The 19996-nt window shown below is 42.6% G+C and overlaps 1 protein-coding gene, 1 long non-coding RNA gene and 1 pseudogene across 4 annotated transcripts; 2 read left to right on the forward strand and 1 right to left on the reverse strand.

Moving 5' to 3' along the window:
* The first annotated feature begins 2720 nt into the window (after positions 1-2720).
* LOC135516372 (uncharacterized) lies at positions 2721-8781 on the forward strand. 2 transcript variants are annotated; one of them, XR_010451925.1, is made up of 4 exons: positions 2721-3057; positions 3312-3440; positions 4856-4997; positions 5096-8781. It is a non-coding gene; the product is annotated as an uncharacterized LOC135516372 (long non-coding RNA). The 2 variants fall into 2 exon arrangements; XR_010451924.1 differs by having other exon boundaries at positions 3312-4997.
* Positions 8782-8856: 75 nt separating this feature from the next.
* Positions 8857-13767, reverse strand: LOC135516367 (perilipin-2-like). 2 transcript variants are annotated; one of them, XM_064940629.1, is made up of 9 exons: positions 13664-13767; positions 13305-13336; positions 12745-12940; positions 12194-12276; positions 11598-11883; positions 11119-11303; positions 10789-10896; positions 10310-10600; positions 8857-9545 (listed from the first exon to the last, which is right to left on the reverse strand). In XM_064940629.1, exons 2-9 carry the CDS (start codon positions 13332-13334, stop codon positions 9423-9425), a joined length of 1302 nt encoding a protein of 433 aa, XP_064796701.1. In that variant the 5' UTR covers positions 13335-13336; positions 13664-13767; the 3' UTR covers positions 8857-9422. The 2 variants fall into 2 exon arrangements, with proteins under 2 accessions (XP_064796701.1, XP_064796702.1); XM_064940630.1 differs by lacking the exon at positions 8857-9545 and having other exon boundaries at positions 9843-10600.
* A 2137-nt stretch (positions 13768-15904) lies between these two features.
* Positions 15905-19976, forward strand: LOC135516366 (stabilizer of axonemal microtubules 2-like; annotated as a pseudogene).
* The last annotated feature ends 20 nt before the right edge of the window (positions 19977-19996 follow it).

Consider the following 19996-nt stretch of genomic DNA (forward strand, 5'->3'; position numbering starts at 1 on the left):
ACTTACAGGATTTCTCATGCCCTCCTGAATCACCTCCCACTGCCTGATAAAGACACAAGTTAACATGTTCAGTTGTTTTGTAGTGGTCCAGACAGGGTTGTTGTATAAAGAATGGACGCTATTTAAAGATTTTGAGCATACCTATCAGTGAGATTCCTCATGAAATTGATGATGATTGGGAAGCAGACGTCCTCTTGGGTAAAGTAGACTCTTCCGTTGTGCCTTCCTCCTGTAAGAGTTGAATTACTGCCGCTCTGTTTTGGTATTTATCTGGATACTGAGCTCTGGGTGAACAGAATGCCACTGAGGAACCTAAAGGACATGAGCTGTTTTGTTTTTTAAAGAATGAATCTGAACAACAAAGGGCACACTAGTGAAACAGTACACGTACTGGGAAAAGCAATAATTTAATATAGAAAAATATCTAACCTGCTTCAGAAGTTTTCTTGGAACTTGATTTTCTCTTCATCTTCAAGGAAACAGATTTCAGGTACCACATGAATTATTATCCCTAATGTGTTGCACCAAGTCAAGGCATCCCATTATTTAGCCAATACATAGGCAGATAGTAATTCAAACCTAGCAAGGAACCCAAATGATCAGAGGAGTAATCTTACCTTCCTCTCATTCTTCACCTGAACTCTTCTTTCTTCACAGTGTTCATCAAAATTAAAATAAGAGGTTTTTTTATATGCATGAAGCTGTCGAAAGACATAGGCCTGCCTCTTTTTTTGTCTGACATTGAATCAAGTTTGTAAAATAAAACAAGATCGCTTAACTGAGAAGGGGAAAAAAAGGACCAATCCTACTTTGACAGACTTGTCCTTCTCCTTTGGTTGAGTATCTTTTCCTTCACCTCCTTCATCCCTTTCTTCTGACGACTATCTTATAATTCATGTTATAAGCAACTTTTGTTGTTATAATCATCATAGCCTACAGTATATATAGTGTTCATGAAAATTAAGCTTTACATTTTTTTTTAAATATTTTAATCTGTAGACATTTTATAAACGTTTTGTTGAAAAGACTATAACACAAAGCTGCCAAAATAGACCTAGAGCGTTTTCATCTAACATTGGATCAAGTTTGTAAAAGAACTTAAAAGCGCAGAATTGTGTCCTAGTTATAGGCTATGCCCTCTAAACAGTCTGAACTGTGGACAAAGGTGTTGACCTTTTTGACATCATAATGGTGTAGTTGTGACAATTCCTGGACAGGAATTGAAATCCATGCAACCATGTCCCACTTAAAATAGCCTACTGTAGTCATAATAAGACTTGTGTTGTAGGCATAGGCCCAATAACTGGTTCCACACAGTTAGGCCCATGTGCAATTTCCTTCATCACTTCCAACTTCAAGTCAACCTATTCATAAAAGTTAAACTTGGTCATTGATTTAAATAAATATTTCTGCTGTCCCTCACTCCCCATTTTGTATGTCTACACACAGGAGGTTGGTGGGACCTTAATTGGGGAGAACGGGCTCATGTTAAGGACTGGAGCGGAACATTTGGAATGGTATCAAATACATCAAACGCATGGTTTCCATTCAATTTGCTCCGTTCCGGCCATTATTATGAGCTATTCTCCCCACAGCAGCCTCCTATGCTACGAACCATGTTCAACCCGTATTTTGAAGACCTAGCAGTGACTTTGTCTCAGGAGTAGGCTTAAAACTTTGATGGTGCTAATTAGTAGGCCTAAACAACAAGCAAATAGCCACGATAGGAGATTCAGCCCCATTCCAGTGGACAGCAACTGAATTGGAATCCCGCAATCTGACGTTCAGCACCCAACACTCAGTTAAAGCAAAAAAAGTGGGGCTGCAGTTAAGACAAACGCGCGCGTGTGTGTGTGTGGGGGGGACATGTGCAACCCATAGCTCAAAATGTGTAAATTCTTATACTTGGGTTATATTTTTTGAATGTACAATAAATGATACTGTGGGTACTTAGCATAGGCTAGACGATTCCATTGCAAGACTCGTCTACAAAAGGCACAGTTCAGTCATAGTCTAAGTAAACCAAATATGTGTATATAGTTATTTTCAGGGGTAGAAATTAGGTTCTCTGAGCAAAGTACAATAAGTGTCAACTATGATTTGCATAGAGAAATCAAAAAGTTTGTGAAATTATGCTGTGTTCAAGACAACTGGGAACTTGGAAATCTCCGGCATCCGACTTCAGTGCATTCAAGGGCTTGTAACTAAGCATTTCACGGTAAGGTCTACCTACACCTATTGTGTTCGGCGCATGTGACAAATACAATATGATTCGATTTGATTTGACAACTGGAGCTCTGGGGGGAAAAAAACAAGGATCCAACTGGGCAAAAAATGTATTGTATGGTCATCCATGTTGGACAGTAGGACAGTAGGAAAAACTCCTCCTGGACATATTAAAATGTCATGTATGTTGTACGTGACGTTATAGATGTGTGTGTGTTGATGAGGCCCAATAATTGCTACCTAACATTTATAATAACGTTTTGTCTAAGCATCTATACGAATGGTGTGCTGGTATTTAAATAAAAACAACAACATGTGTTTAAATAATGCCAAACAAGATAATATCCACATGACCTTACTTCAACCGATAAGGAAAAGCAAAAAGCTAAAGAGAGGAAGTCACAAACTATTGAGACGTAACCCCGTTTCCAAAGGTTTATGCCTCTCCAGTGCTTTCCTTTAGTTTACGTGACACACCACATTCATTCAGTGAGCAAAAGGCAAATGGAAAGCTCTGCTCCATACCACAGGAAAAAGTGTGCGTGGCAAAAAAATAAGAATTAAGAAGAAATATCCGGCATCCGAAGAATATAAAGCAGTTAGTTAGTTAGCTAAATGGTTGTGAGAAGCTTAGCCAAGTAGTTCAGAAAATATTCACTATCTTATGGCGAAATATTGTTTACTGGCCAGGACAGCTTGCAGTGATGTTTTGTTGACAATCAATGCATAACATTTAAGACGTTAAAACCACGTTTTGCCGCACCTGCTAGCAAGCTAATTGGAAAGTTCCCCAAGAGAGTGAGGAAATGGACCCTACATCAAGATTTTCAGGTTTGTTGAATTGTTGTTTTATTAATGCTTTTCATTGTCTGTCACTTCGACAAGCCAGCCTAGGCCTGCCGCTTCTTTGGTAACCTGCCGGGGAAGTAGAAATAGCTAGCTAGCTAGCTAGCTAAAGAGCGAATGTAAGGACTGACATTGTACTTTCAAACATATAACAACATTTGTTTACAACTAATTGTATGACACACCAAAACAGTGGAGTGTACTGACAGGAGCTGCCTAACTTCCACCTCTGATAACAGGTGCTGATCTCCCTCTATCCTCCCTACATCTCCTGGTGCCACCACTACTTCTGAAGTCTGCTTTCATGTGGCAAGTGGCTCAGCAGCATGACGTGATGCAGTATGGGAAGCTGGAGGAGTTTGTGACTGGTAACTAGAGATGGTTCCGGTCCAACTCATCCTGGGACTGAGGGCGAGGGTGAGATGGGTGGAAGTGTTTAGGGTTGAGAATGGTGTAGGGTCGGGGGTGAAATTTAGACTTTTGTTCCCCCCTGGATCTCAGACATGGGATGGTGACCCGAAGATCGCTCTCGTCACAATTTCCTGAAAGCCTTGTATTCACTCCTTATCAGTTACATATTTGGCTCCTCAATTTGTCTCCTCAGTATATAAAATGCATACATCTCCTGTTTCAGCTGGTTCTTGAATTTGGTGGTGGTGTGTAGTCTAACCCAGCTGGGTACAAAACCATCCAGCCCCACCTAGACAGAATCCATTCATGCACAATGCGTGAGGTGGTACTTAACCTGCAATATGTGTAACACACACCAGTCTGTTAAAGGCAAGTCTGCTTTACCTAGTTGCAGATGTTTGCAATTATTTTGTGTGTGATCGCATATTCAGAGCAAAGATAAAGAAGTGGAGGCATCAACAGATAACTTTGCGGAGTTGGTCCAAACACTGCGAGAAGACCCAACAGAGGGAACACTTCAGATGAGATAATATCTAACGTCTAGATCATGTCACAAATCCCTTCTTCAAAGGACTAGAATGACCTTGAGGGGAATATTGAGTATGATTTGACTACTACTTACGGTATCCCTGGGTTTAAACTACATAATGACTCTATTTCTGTGTTGGAGGTGTTCCCTGTGCAGTACAGCTCTAGGTATGATACAGCGTTGCAGATATTGGTGTGGCAGTTCTTTGACAGACTGGAGGAGATGCTGCCAGTGCTCAACTTTACACAGTACTGATGCCACTCACAGGAGGTTGGTGACACCTTAATTGGGGAGGACTGGCTCGTGGTAATGGCTGGAGCAGAATAAGTGCAATGGTATCAAACGGGGTTTCCATGTGTCTGATGCTATTCAATTTACTCCGTTCCAGACATTATTATAAACCGTCCTCCTCTCAGCAACCTCCACCCTATTAGATAATCTAAAACATGTCAACATTCATTTGTAAACTTGCTTGACATGTAGGTAAAAAATATATATTTTTAAATGGCCCCTCCACGAATGAATAAACATCCGTAAGTATCAACAGAGTAGGGGTCCTGTGGAATTGGGCTGTGTTTTTCTCCATTCTTCAGGCATGCTTATGTAACCGGTGTGAAATGGCTGGCTAGTTAGCTGTTCGTGCTAGTGGCCCTGGTTCAGGCCCTGGTTGGGGCGAGGAGCGAGCCCTGGTTGGGGCGAGGACAGGGCCGTGGTTCTGGCCCTGGTTGGGGCGATGGGAGGGCCCTGGTTGGGGTGCGGGCCCTTGTTGGGGCGAGGCGAGGGCCCTGGTTGGGGCGAGTGGAGAGATAGAAGCTGTTCTACTTATTATTCTCTCCCTGTCAGACAGCATCTATTCTCAACCTGACCCCTACTGACCTGGAGGAGTGTGAGCAGTCTGTCTCTGTCTCTGACCCAGAGCATCTGAAGACACTGCTGCAGCATCATAGACATCCTGGGCACCTTAAAGAAGCTAAGGATTCCTCAGGTGATCTACTTGAACTTCACCTCTGTGGTAAATGCTTGTGGGGGATTCTCCTGAAAGAGAATAGCTTTAGTAAGCCGGTTGGATTCTCTCTTTTCCAGATGTTCTCTTCTATGATTCTGATACCATCCTGTTCACGTTGTTCCTCCTCGTTCCCTCACTGGAGTCTAAACCGACCCAGAAAGGTGGAGGAAAGGGCAGGGTGAAGACAGTGATGTGACTACAGAAGGGGGGAAGAACAAGACTGGTGAGAAGGGACAGCAAGAAGTCAGCAGGGAAGATGAAGACACTAATGAGGAAAGTGATGAGGACACTAAAAGACTGGAAGAGGCTGGGAACTCTGGGCATCAGAAACGGCCATCATCAGGGGCCGTCAATGGTATTGAGATTAAGGACAGAATACTTTGCATAGATACTGAGTTTACAAAACATTTAAGAACACCTGACTGACCTATGAAAAAAGCTATGATTTCTTATTGATGTCACTTGTTAAATCCACTTCCATCACTGTAGATAAAGGGGAGACGGGTTAAATTATTTGGGACTGGGGGGCCGTATTGAGTAGCTTGGATGAATAAGGTGCCCAGAGTAAACTACCTGCTATTCAGGCCCAGTTGCTAATATCTGCATATTATTGGTATATTTGGATAGAAAACATTCTGTAGTTCCTAAAACTGTTTGAATGATGTCTGTGAGTATAACAGAACTCATATGGCGGGCAAAAACCTGAGAGAAAATCCAACCCGGAAGTGGGAAATCTGAGGTTTGTAGTTTTTCAACTCGTGCCCTATTGAAGATACAGTGGTCATATTGCACTTCCTAAGGCCATGGAGAACAGGTACATTTGTTCCCAGTGTGGGAAGGGTCACAAAAACGAATCTGACCTGAGACACATTTTTTTTTAAACCTTTATTTAACTTGGCAAGTCAGTTAAGAACAAATTCTTATTTTCAATGACGGCCTAGTAACAGTGGGTTAACTGCCTGTTCACGGGCAAAACGACAGATTTGTACCTTGTCCGCTCAAGGATTTGAACTTGCAAGCTTTCGGTTACTCGTCCAACGCTCTAACCACTAGGCTACCCTGACGCCCATATGAAACAGTTCACTCTGAGGCAAAGCCGTTCCATTGTGACCAGTGTGAGAAGAGGTTCCAATCAAATGTGGCTCTGAAATAGCACCATCGAGTTCACACTGGAGAAAGGCCATACGTTTGCTCACATTGTGGCAGGGGCTTTAGGAACACAGAGGTCTTGAAATCACATGTACACACTCACACTGGGGAGTGACCTTTTGTCTGTTCCATCTGTGGGAAGGGATGAAACCAACAGCGAATACTAGTTAGTGTACCGTTTTTGGAAATATTGTTTCGTACCTCAGGTGCACTCACAAACACACACGGATGAACGTCCCAAAAGCTGTGAGCATTGCGGATCCACACGGGCGGGCGGACGTTCTCCTGCACAGTGTGTGACAAATGCTTCACCTCCCACAGCAGACACAAGCGAATTCATACATGAGAGAAACCTTACAAGTGTAGAATGTTCACTGAAAGTGGCAACCTGAAAGTAGACCAGCGGGTTCATCGGGAAAAAGCCACATTTACAGGTTCAGTGAGTAATATCAGTTCGGTCCACCACCAGTCACCAAGTGTGGCTGGGTTTTTTTTTACCTCCTTTTGCTCCCCAATTTCGTGGTATCCAATTATTAGTAGTTACTGTCTTGTCACATCGCTGCAAATCCAAAACACAACCCAACCAAGCTGCACTGCTTCTTAACACAGCACACATCCAACCCGGAAGCTAGCCAGGTTGGAGGAGGAATGGGTGTGTCGGAGGAAACACTGTACACCTCGTGCACACCTGGTCAGTGTGCACTACGCCCGGCCCGCCACAGGGGTCGCTAGTGCGCGATGAGACAGACCCTCCCGACCAAACCCGGACAACACTAGGCCAATTGTGCGTCGCCCCATGGACCTCCCGGTCGCAGCCGGCTGCGACAGAGCCTGGGCTCAAACCCAGAGTTTCAGTGCCTTAGACCACTGCGCCACCCGGGAGGCCCTCTAGAACTATAGTTTGACCACGCAATGTGACAAAACCACCATATCATATACAGTTGAAGTCGGAAGTTTACATACACTTAGGTTGGAGTCATTTAAAACTCATTTTTCAACCACTCCACAAATTTTTTGTTAACAAACTATAGTTTTGGCAAGTCAGTTAGGACATCTACTTTGTGCATGACACAAGTAATGTTTCCAACAATTGCTTACAGACAGATTATTTCACTTATAATTCACTATCACAATTCCAGTGGGTCAGAAGTTTACATACACTAAGTTGACTGCCTTTAAACAGCTTGGAAAATTCCAGAAAATGATGTCATGGTTTTAGAAGCTTCTGATAGGCTACTTGACATCATTTGAGTCAATTTGAGGTCTACCTGTGGATGTATTTCAAGGCCTACCTTCAAACTCAGTGCCTCTTTGCTTGACATCATGGGAAAATCTAAAGAAATCAGCCAAAACCTCAGAAAAAAAATGTAGACCTCCACAAGTCTGGTTCATCCTTGGGAGCAATTTCCAAATGCCTGAAGGTACCATGTCCATCTGTACATACAATAGTACGCAAGTATAAACACCATGGGACCACACAGCCATCATACCTCTCAGGAAGGAGACGCGTTCTGTCTCCTAGAGATGAACGTATTTTGGAACGATCCCAGAACAACAGCAAAGACCTTGTGAAGATTCTGGAGGAAACGGGTACAAAGTATCTATATCCACAGTAAAACGAGTCCTATATCGACATAATCTGAAAGGCCGCTCAGCAAGGAAGAAGCCACTGCTCCAAAACCACCATAAAAAAAGCCAGACTATGGTTTGCAACTGCACATGGGGACAAATATTGTACTTTTTGGAGAAATGTCCTCTGTTCTGATGAAACAAAAATCGAACTGTTTGGCCATAATGACCATTGTTATGTTTGGAGGGAAAATGTGGAAACTTGCAGAACTTGAAGAACACCATCCCGACTGTGAAGCATGGGGGTGGCAGCATCATGTTGTGGGGGTGCTTTGCTGCAGGAGGGACTGGTGCACATCACAAAATAGATGGCATCATGAGGGGGGAAAGTTATGTGGATATATTGAAGCAACATCTCAAGACATCATTTAAAGCTTGGTCACAAATGGGTCTTCCAAATGGACAATGACCCCAAGCATACTTGCAAAATTGTGGCAAAATGGCTTAAGGACAACAAAGTCAAGGTATTGGAGTGGCCATCACAAAGCCCTGACCTCAATCCTATAGAAAATCTGTGGGCAGAACTGAAAAAGCATGTGGGAGCAAGGAGGCCTACCAACCTGACTCAGTTACACCAGCTCTGTCAGGAGGAATGGGTCAAAATTCACCCAACTCATTATGGGAAGCTTGTGGAAGTCTACCTGAAATGTTTGACGCAAGTTAAACAATTTAAAGGCAATGCTACCAAATACTAATTGAGTGTATGTAAACGTCTGACCCACTGGGCATGTGATGAAAGAAATAAAAGCTTAAATAAATTGACATTTCACATCCTTAAAATAAAGTGGTTATCCTAACTGACCTAAGACAGGGAATTTTTACTAGGATTAAATGTCTGTAATTAAGACCTGATCGGAAGACATGTGAAGGATTCCTGGCAATGTTTTTGTATAGATTTTGTGTAAATGTCTATTCCTCATAATTGTTAGACATTGTCTTGAAGGCTTTATGAGCAGCATGTCAAATAAAGTGGTCCCAGCTTTTCTTTAGTTTGTAAGTGTCTTTACTGAATAAAGAACTGATCATTGAAACACAACAGGTTACATTTACTCCTAAATGATCTGCAACTGAGTGTTGTATTCTTGTTAGTCCCACTGTCTTCCATTATGTTCAGCTAAGGACACCATGGTTACTTGTAGAGCTGCAATGTTTATTTAAAGGCTCACACACCTGCCATGAAAATACGCTGGGAAAGTGGCCGCCTTCTGTGCCTTGTAGTTTTTAAACGGTTCAGTGCAAGAAGTACAAAAATAAAAAATGCTGTCGCTAAGGCATCAGTAGATAATCCACAAAAACAGTATCTTAAATGACTGCTTTCATGAATTCTATGATATCTTGAATCCCATTCAAAACTCTATTGGACATGGAAGTAAAACGGAAGAGGCGGTCACTTTCACAGCGAATAAATATTTTTTCAATCCACAACAGAACAGACCTTTGTTCAAATCCATGCGTATTTAATACCTACATATTTAAATACATAGTGTATTTTCTAATACACTGGCCAAATCAACTACTATGATTGTCTACCAATGGTATTTCAAAAATATTAGAATGTATTTTCAAATATAACTAAGCATTACAGACAGATGACCTGTGGACATTTGATTTATCTGACAATGCAGGTTATTGATGAGCAAGGGGAGCTGATAGGGGTTCGTTGCTGTTGGACTCATCTGACATGCCATCATCCTCAACTGAGGAGAGGTCAGGTTCCGAGGCCAAGTCTGAGAAGGAGAAGTCTGGTACCTGCCAATGGAAAATGCAACTAAGTCCAACAAATTAAACAGCCTAATGGTATGTTCTTAAGACTACAAATAAATACAGGGAGGGTTGCATCATTCTTGCAAAACCTAGTCCTGGAAAAACATACTACTACTGTTCAGTTAGTTGAATCACTCAACTCCATATCCAAGATATCTCAATGCATTACACACACAATTCACTGAAGCGGAAGATGGGTGCGACAATATATAAAAACACCAAATTCCATTTTCTCATGCTTTCAAACCGGTGTATTTTCAAGGCAGCAAGACAACACACAGATATATTAACCCATTTATTAGACTTGTATAAAGATGAAAGCATACATGGTTATGCGCTAACATGAGTCTATAACTACTATATGGCAAGTTATGATTACAACAGGATATAAAATGATGTCAAAAACAACAATATCAAAAGCACTGTGCTGCATAAGTCAAGGCACAGGCAAATGGAGCTAGATTATTGAGCACACATGGAGCAACGTTCAGTCGGAATGCCTAAATATTGTCAAACAGTATGTCATCATTTATTCATCAACATGCTGAATAAATGCAGGCTCATTAGTGTGACTCAGGGATGTTTGATGAAGGAATAATACTATGGTATATGATAGAAAGTCGTTAAACAGGCAGCTAGTGCTTAGAGTCCATGGATTTCATCTCCACCTCTGCGGGGGCTGGTGTCTTCTGGGACGGGGAAGATGCAGCAGTGTGGGGTGGGGCCAGCCGGGGGTAAAAGGGACCTACCAGCCAGTTGAGGGGTGTGTTGTTCACCAGGTAGTCCATGACGTCATCCAGCGACTCCTTCATCTTGTTCAGCTGGGCCTTGCTGCTGGCTAGAACGCCATCCGACAGGTCACCGAACGCCGACGCCTTGCTGAAGCTGGAGTAGATTTGCGAGGCAGAATGGCTCAGGGACAGCGCCTCCTCCTGGATGTTCTGTGGAAGGCCCTGCAGACCAGAGACTAGCGCCAGGCACGTTGTCTGCAGCTGCTGAGTGAGGGAGCGTGCCATCGCTAGGGTCCTCGATTCTATGTTCTGGGGGAGAAATAAGGAAGTCCATTTAATTAATCTATGTTCACATTAAAATAGCCTTTCCCCAATGATTAGCCAAATAAAATAACTGAAATATGCAATTTAGATGCAACCTGCCAGAGGGTAGATGTACAATATGACTTGGCTAAAATAGTATTTTATGAGACTGCTCTTTGGAACGTGATCATTACCTCTGCCTCATTGCCATCTCCTTCATTAGATTTCCACTCGACTAGGGAGCTCAGTTTGCCTTTCACCTTCTGGTTAGCTCCGTCAATATTCTTTCTGGCGTAATCAATCTAAAAGGGTTGGGGGAAAAATAGATATAAAAAATATATATAATGTTCCATCCATACAAAAATGATGTTTGTATTCTGTCTCAGTGTAAAACGAGTCTCATGAGATCTATAGGATCTTCATTTTCAATCATTTGAAAGAAAGGTCATCTCCTCATCCTCTGAAAATGTCCACATTCTATGGACAATTAAAGTTCTTGATTTCCACAATTTGATGTCACTCACCAGGTCCACAGTGTGGTTGAGCTGTGAGATGGACTCCTGGCTGCGCTGCTTGGTGTCTTTGATCTGGGCCAGGGCCTTGTGGTATGCCCTCTTACGCAGCTTGGTAGACAGAGAGCCCAGACGAACATAGTAGTTAGGTGCATCCTTGGCCACGTCGAAGCCTTTCACCGTTTTAGCCTCCATTTCTGTCCAGATGAAAAGAGGAGCATGAAATAAAGCATTTCATTACTTTGAAAGTTTTATGTAAAAAACTTCAAGCGTCTTATAAAATCATTATTGTAATCATCATAAATGCTGACCTTGTATGTGTTTAGAAGTTAGCATGCATTGTGAATATTTTCACACATTCTAGGAAATGGATTTATGAGTAGTTCACTTTCTAACAGAGTCCATTGACAACATTTATGTTTTGGATTGTAGGAAAACATTGTGTACAGGATTATGCCCACTGAGCCACAAGTTAGAAGTCTGACACTCACCCAGCTCGTCCTCAGTGCGAGGCAGGTACTGGTCCACCAAGCGCTCAGAGGTGGTGAGGGCCGTCTCCATTCCGCTACTGACCATCTGGGCCATGCGGCTCTCCATCACCGTGTTCACGCTACCACTGACCGCAGCCCGGGTCATCTGCACGCTGTCCTGCACAGCGCCCCTGGTCCGGTCCACCGCGCTAGTCAAGGTGTGGGACACACTGTCCTTGGCCCCCGTGACGGTGACAGACATCACGTCTTTGGCACCGGTCACTGCATCCTTGGTGTTGGCAACAATCTAAACAGGAAGATTTGGATTGAGAAAAAAAAGGGTAATTTTTTCAGTTATCCTTCATTTAAAAAGTGAGATCACATCGAGGTTGACATCTGATTTTCAAGTGAGCCCCGTGCTTTAAATGACCTCTAACTGACTAGACACTTTTTTACGACACAGGGAGAGCCAGATCCAAATGGGTGACCCGTACGAGTCATTACTCCTCCCTCTACGGTTGGCCTCCCTGACTGGCATGCGCTTGATTCGTTGTGAAGTGTGTTGTCGCGTTGCCAGTCAGTGCTAAGTAAAGACTGGGCATTGAGTCATCACATACCTGATCAGAAGGCTGGTGCAGGATTGGCAAGGTCTTCTCAATCTTATCCAAACCTTTACAGGCCAGGTCATTGGCCATGGCAACTGGGTTCAGAAAAAGGCAGAAAAGAATTATGAGCTAAATGTAGAATGAGAAGAATGAGCTAAATGTATCACATTCAAGGTTGGGAAGGGAGAGTCATAATTTGTATCACTACACATAAATACATACAAAAGGAAAAGTCTTACTGCTTCAAGGCAAGGCCTTACACATTACTGGGTAAAAGGTCATGTTGTTGAGCAACAGCACAGAGTTGACTGGCCAGACTTCATGCTCCTTACAAATGAGGAAGTCGGACTCAATCTTCTCATCGTCGCAAAAGGCTTGGCAGATCACCTTTGTGTTAGTAATAAGCATGTGCTTATTCTAGCATCTCACAATAGAGTATTTTATTCCGTTTTTTTTAGGTCTCTGGATTTTACCAATGAATCAAACAGATGAAACTCTATGTAGGTCTACATTAGTGAAAGTATACCAGGTTGCTATAGATTTGGAGATGGCTAAATTCTTACTTTGTGGCTCCAGCTTGCCGATGATGGGCGCTGCACCAGTGAGGGCCACAGTGGTGATGGTTCGCACCCCCAGCTCGGCCACCTCACACATGGACTTGAGGTAGGGGTGGTTATCCTTGGTGGTGCAGTAGGCACTGGACACCATGTCATAGGTGGAGCTCACCAAGGGGAGGCTGGCCACCCTCTCAACCACATTCTGGTGACAGTTGAAAGTGGATGTTAGAACACTCAGTCAACAAAATATCTCAAGTACAAAAAAATACTAGGTTACAGGTTGCTAAGGAGGTTAGGATGAGCAATCCAAATCATATCCACTGGAGGCAATTAGCGAAATAATGATTGTGAATCCATGTCTGGGATACTGGTCCTGCCTACAGTAGTATAGTGTAAAACGGTGTAACTTGCTAGGATTTTTCACAATACTGGACAAGAAAACACAGAATCTATATAAAAAAAAGTAATTATCAATGCCACTTGAACATGTTAGTTATTTGAATTTGTGTATGTTATATTCTGCTCTCATGTTTTATTTTTTAGATACTTTAGTCCCAAAGTCAAACCTGATTATTGACGACTTCAACTGACTCCATGTCTGCAAACATAAGCAAGAGGAGAAAAGTAAATGTTATACAAAATTAAATCAGTCGTTTCATTAAAAAGATAAAAAGAAAACTAGTTGATTATGATTATTTTCTGCTGACTAGACGAATTAAACTATCTACCTCTGTATGTTCTGACATACCCCACGACAGCATACACATTAGTGCAAGTGATATTGATTGATACAGTATAGCAAAGGTTACAGCAGCGCAGTCAAAATCGAAAGATGAACTCTCACGTTCGGACAGTTTTCCACAAAACACAACCACCGTCACTCATAAGCAGCATATATAATAACAGCTTTGAAAAATGTACCTACCAAATCTGTTGGGTAACTTTGGTAAAATTATGTTCCCAGCAGTACAGTAACTCACTCTATATCAGGTTTGATTTGACAGTGAACAGACAGCGTCCGTATTTATAATATCTGCTTCTCGCGAGATATTGCTCATAACTTGACGTGGTCGCCACTAAAAAATCTAGGGCAAAGGTAACGGGCACGAACTGCCCTGCATCACTTGAGAATAAATGATGTCAGACATACATTGTATGTGCTTTATACTTCATAGTCAACATCTAGTGGATATCCCATAGTGATATGGCCTATTTATTTCAGTGCATACAATGTCATAACTTTCTGCTGTTTGGATTCTATTCTATACTGGTTATGTTCAGAGAATATCTTTGAATCATAGTCCCTAAAAGTAGGTGCTGGCCATTTTGGATTATATCTCGAGCAAAAAGTCCTAGGATTCCATAGACTGACCAGCTATTGAAGCTGGATTTTACAGTACTTGAGTCTTTACAGTCATGGGTGTCAGAATAATGGATACTTTTATCAAAACGTTTAGGTTGTATGGTACAGTCATTGGGCCCTGGACAGTGTGCCTATAATTACAATACCTGTAATTAAGTGTAATTCATCTTTAGGCTGAGTCAGCATGCCATGTGATTTTGAAATACTCAATACTTTGGTGTTACTCAATTAATTATTCCCCAGTTGGCTATTATTTTTGGCCATGCTCAAACGTCTGGTTTAAATAGATATTGGACTAAGATACTGATATTTTCTACATAACTGAACTAAACCCCATTTCCTTTGGCTTTTATAGTTATAAGCAGGAAGGTAGTGGTACATTCTGAACACCATGGGTAAATAGGTGGGCATAAATCAATCAGCAACAAAAAAATGTAACCTTTATTTAACTAGGCAAGTCAGTTAAGAACAAATTGTTATTTACAATGACGGACTACACCGGCCAAACACGGACGACACTGGGCCAATTGTGCGCCACCCTATGGGACTCCCAATCACGGCCGGTTGTGATACAGTCTGGATTTGAACCAGGGTGTCTGTAGTGATGTCTCTAGCACTGAGAAGCAGTGCCTTAGACCGCTGCGCCCTTCGGGAGCCCAAATGATCTATAGTAATAGGTGGTTAAACCTATTCACAAAATAAGAAAGTGGGTAAAAACAAAGTTTGCACTCCACTACGTCACTGGTTATAAAATGTAGGCTAGAACCTTCCAATGACTAAGTGACGTTTGTGATTACTATGCTGTACTGGTGTGAACTATGATACGATCACATAGTGCATTATAATCCAGAATGGATCATCATATAATTTTAATTGCCCAGCATGATCTGATGACAAGCAAAGTACAACCTATGGATCAAGAACAAACAATGAATGTCATCACTTTTTTTCATTCACTTTGTGATGTCACCATTGTACTAGTAGTTACTGATGTCTTGAATCTTATACTATAGGTGCTCTAGACCTATACATATCATAGACAATAAGCGATATTTGCATTTGGAAATATTAGGAAAGTCTAACGCAGCTTTAACTAATCAACAAGTTGAAGTTGTCTAGCAGCAATGCATAATCAATGTGTAACTTTGTGTTTTTGTCACATTGGGTTTTGTTATTAAGCCTAGGCTATGTCTAGCATGTGACATGATAAACTGACAAGATGATGTATTTGTACAGGATGTGGTAGGTTTTGTAATCCCAACTTTATATAAATGTTTACTCAATGTTGATTGATAGTGAAATCAGCTCCAATGGCCTGTTAAGTGTTATCAAAGTTCAATGTCCTATTTTGACTTCCTTGACTGCATCTGTCATGCCACAGCTTTACAGTTTAAAGTTAACTCTCTCGCTCTCTCTCTCTCAATGTGATTCAATCATGTAATATGAAACCAAGCAGGTAGTACGATTGTGATTGTGTTGATAATGAAAGAAACAGGATATGGCTGCCTCTGTGTTGACGTTTTGAGACATTACAGGCTAAGATTGGAAATGCTTTTGGATTAGGGTCCACTCACTACGTACTGTATTATGGGCCTTATGCCCAGCGATGCATTAATGGCATAATGGAATTGATTTAATATAGGTTGAGGTCACTATGACAAATCCACAGAAATATAATGAGAACAGCCCAGATATCAATGTCATAAAGTCTGTCACATCCAAAGAATTTGTTCCAATTCTATGATCACACTCGTGGAACAAGCCTAATTATGACACAAAAACAATAGCACATTAAATTAAATATTAAATTGCAAGCTTGGAATCATTATTCTCTCAAAACACTGTTATAAAAAAATGCCGAAACCATGGCAATCCAATGCATGTGCCAGATATGCACCTGCGGGTAGGTACCAATATCCCTACCGACCGGTGCACTCACCCAGCATTTTCAGTTGCGGTCTACTGCTTTTTTTTTGGCTAGGAAAGGGTAACAGATGGACAGCACTGCAACTACGACACGGCCTAGGTCATGGAGATCGCACACTGGCTCAAAATCTGCTGCAACATGTCTCATGGCCTATTATAACTGGTAACCTACACTGACTGTACAAAACATTAGGGGAACACCTTCCTAATGTTGAGATGCATCCCCCTTTTCCCTCAGAACAGCCTCAATTCGTCGGAGCGTGGATTCTACAAGCTGTCGGGTGCTGGCCCATGTTGACTCTAATGCTTCCCACATTTGTGTCAAATTGTCCTTTGGGCGGTGGACCATTGTACTTTGGGCGGTGGACCATTCTTGAGACACACAGGAAACTGTTGAGTGTGAAAAACCCAACAGAGTTGCAGTTTTTGACACAAACCAGTGCGCCTGGCACCTACCATACCCCGTTCAAAGGCACTTAAATATTTTGTCTTGCCCATTCAACCTCTGAATGACACACATACACAATCCATGTCTCAAGGTTTAAATATCCTTTAATATGTCTCCGCCCCTTAATCTACACTGATTGAAGTGACATCAATAAGGGATCATAGCCTTCACGTTGATTTACCTGCTTAGGTTATGTCATGGAAAGTGCAGGGGTTCCTAATGTTTTGTACCGTCAGTGTATGTCAATCATTCATTTCCACTCCAATTTCGTAATTGGAGTGGACATGGAATGACCTATATATCTGCTGTTCATTCATTTAAATGTAACTATTTTTGTTTACTAAAAGTAGCTGGACTTTATGTCATCCATTTCCACCACAAAAACCCTAAAAATGATCCTCTAGTACAGAGCAAAAGGACAGCCGCGTCCAGAACTTCTCACCCTCATCAAATATGGACAGCACTGCGTCTTCGCTCAGTGCTTCAAACGCGCCAGTTAGAGAGGGAGTAATCCACTTGCATTTATTTTTTAGAAGCGCTCTGTCACTGCGCACTTCATTTGTAGCCTACTACAACACAATACATGTTCTTCTGGTCAATAATTTCAAAGCTGTTTGGTACGATGGATTGGGTCACAACGCCCGAGCGTAAAGCGTAAAGATGCGCAGGGATATTCCATGAGGGCGATGTTTCAAGGTATATCCATAATTTGGAGATGCCCACCTTTGCCAAGGAGGTAAGATTCATGTTTAAACTTTGCGGTCGTTAATACATCGGAGTTCCTATCTGATCGTGCATGGGGTGCGAGTTATATTCTGGTGATAGCGAGAGTAAACTATATGACATAAATCGTTGATGAGAGGAAGAAAAAACGGGGTATGGGTTGCAATGCATGTTTACTTGAAGGTAGGGTAGGCTTAGGGCTATGCCTTCCAAAAGAATGCAAACATACTGACTGAACTGATTAAACGACATTATCAAGTTTAAGGGCTGTAGACTTGATTTCTATGCTGTGTGTAAGCAAATAATTATTTGAATGTAGCTGAGAGACACAAAATAACTGGAGATCAATATAATTTCAATATTTTTCTGATAAGAAAAACTACATTCCATTACTGTTTTGAACACCAACCAGCATATTCTCAACAACACACTCTCTTGGCCATTCTAACCAATCCCAACACTTAATCCATTTTTCTTGGTAGGAAGCACCACTGTTTACAAGGATCCCACCCAGAGGAGCTGTGTGTCCTGATCCCAGGCTGCATGGTCTCAGAATACCAGGAAAAGTACCCTGCCTACTGCAACACTGTTGTCCGTGCAGCCAAGAAGCTGAAGAATGAGTACCAGCCAATGGAAGGAAAGATATCCAACATGACCACTTTCAGGTAAGAGACAAACACATAATTCATCAAAGACGATATGATATTCTGATTCTGACAACATTCCCTCTTTAATAGTTTGCGTAGTTCATTCAGTCTGCACGTTGCAAGTCATGAGTGTAACGTCTTTAATGTCTTTCAGGTCAGACTACGTGGCCCATGAAGTGACCCAGAGGCCACCAAAGGTCACCAAGTTGTATGTGCCACCTGATGGGAGAATGAGACACAGCAGCACTTACGTCAGGGACTACCCAACTCACCCTGTTCAGAAGCACATCGTGACCAAGCCAGATGGGTACCATCCGCCCACAGCAAAGATGGTTGCCCAGTCTTTATACAAAGGTACAGTATGTGCGACTTTGGGGATGTCATCAGATACCAATAACCTATAGATTTCAAATTAAACTAAGTCCTCTCTTTCATTATTATTTTCAGAGGATTTTCGAGCATGGCAAATCCAGAAAGTCCAACCCTACAGGACGCTTGACAACCTGAAGTTGAACAACAGCAAATTTGAGGTGACCACCACCTATCAAGACGAATTCTGCTACAAGGGCCCAGCCGAGGCCAGGGAGAGATTCAAACCAGCCCCCGATGCCCCAGAGACCCTGCCCTTCGATGGCGCCACCAACTACCAGACGCAGTATATGTCCCATCCTGTCTAGCCCAGGCAGCCCAAGGAGAAGGCCGTCTGCAGGCCCACCAGCGCCCCCCTCAATGGGGTCTCCACCTACAGGCAGGACTCTCTGGGCCTGCCGGTCAAGCCCGTCAAGCCCTTCAGGGCCAAGGTGGCTTGGGGGAGCAGCCCGGCAATCTTTCAGGTGACCACCGAGTTCCATGATCAGTACAAGTCCTGGCCCCTGCAGCCCAAGCACCGGCACCATGCTCAGGGCAGTATGTTTGGTCTGCCCACAGCTCATGCTGACCCCTGGTCGAGGCCTGGACAAAGGAGGCCAGGGCACCCCTCCAGACCAGGTCCACCATGAAGGAGCACTACCGTGCCTGGGTCATGTTGCGTTCCCGCCCCACTTTACACGCAGATGAGCTAGAGAAACCCATGGGGGCTTTCGCCAAGACCACCACCTTCCACTCAGCATACACACCCAAGACAGCCCAGCGCGCCACTAGCTTCAAGCACACTCAGACGCTGCTGAGTCCCCAGGCCATGAATGAAGACTCTGTCTGTCGCCCCACCTACACACCCAAGGAGATCCCATCTTGCCCAGCCTGGGATGGCTGTCCTCCTGGCTTTGAGTACAGCTCCATGGGGGCTGGAGGACACAGGCTGTACCGGACCATCTCGATACAGGAAACAGGGCCGAGTCAGCTGGCCGCAGCCACGAGCGATAATTCTCCTTACTCCCACAGCAGGAAGAGCTGCATGGTCCCCAGCCAAGCCAAGATGGTGCCAGATTCCTGACTACTAACCTGTACACACACAGCTAGCTAGAGGACTTTCTTATTTTTCTATTCAAATAGAGCACCTTTGGTATTTTTTAGTCACATTTTTAAAAATGTGATAATGCTAGTTGTGCATTTCATTTATTTTATACAAAGACGTCTGAAATTCTTACTTGAACATTACATCGTTAAGCTTTTTGCTATTTTATGTTACATAAGTTAACAATGTGGACACGAACATAAAAGATCAGACACCATATAGCATAATAACGCACCGGATGCAGCAGAATGTGTGTACCAGCAATATAATCAATTAAGTTTTTATTAATGAGCTGAATAAAAAGCCAGTCCATTAAAGGCCCAATGCAGCTGTTTTTATCTCAATATCAAATAATTTCTGGGTAACACTCCATCCTGGTTACTGTGTTATCTGGGTGAGGATGGTAAGTAACTTAGTGTGATTGTTTTCAATTAAAATGGTCAAAAAGAAACAATAGCTTCTTAGCAAAGAGCAATTTCTCAAGCAAGAAACCGTCTGGGAGTGGTCTGTGTGGAGATGGGAAAACTGAAAACAAGCCGTTATTGGCAGAGAGGTTTGGAACTCTTTGTTGGTCTATTAACTCATTTATCTCCTGGTGATGTCTCCAGGCAGGCTGAAACTCCATCCCACCAAAACTGGCAGAAATTTCAAACAGCACTTTAACTAAAAAGGGCATTTTCAGTGTGGAAACGAATAAA

This window comes from Oncorhynchus masou, chromosome 27 (assembly GCF_036934945.1).
Source record: "Oncorhynchus masou masou isolate Uvic2021 chromosome 27, UVic_Omas_1.1, whole genome shotgun sequence".
Classification (NCBI taxonomy): Eukaryota; Metazoa; Chordata; class Actinopteri; order Salmoniformes; family Salmonidae; genus Oncorhynchus; species Oncorhynchus masou.

Bases quoted from the DNA above. Each gene is read 5' to 3' on its own strand.
- LOC135516367 (XM_064940629.1), bottom strand. From the start codon at position 13,334: ATGGAGTCAGTTGAAGTCGTCAATAATCAG. The intron at 12,941-13,304 runs GTTTGACTTTGG...AACTGTCACCAG, and splicing joins TTGAAGTCGTCAATAATCAG to AATGTGGTTGAGAGGGTGGC. The intron at 11,884-12,193 runs GTATGTGATGAC...CTTCCTGTTTAG, and splicing joins TGCACCAGCCTTCTGATCAG to ATTGTTGCCAACACCAAGGA.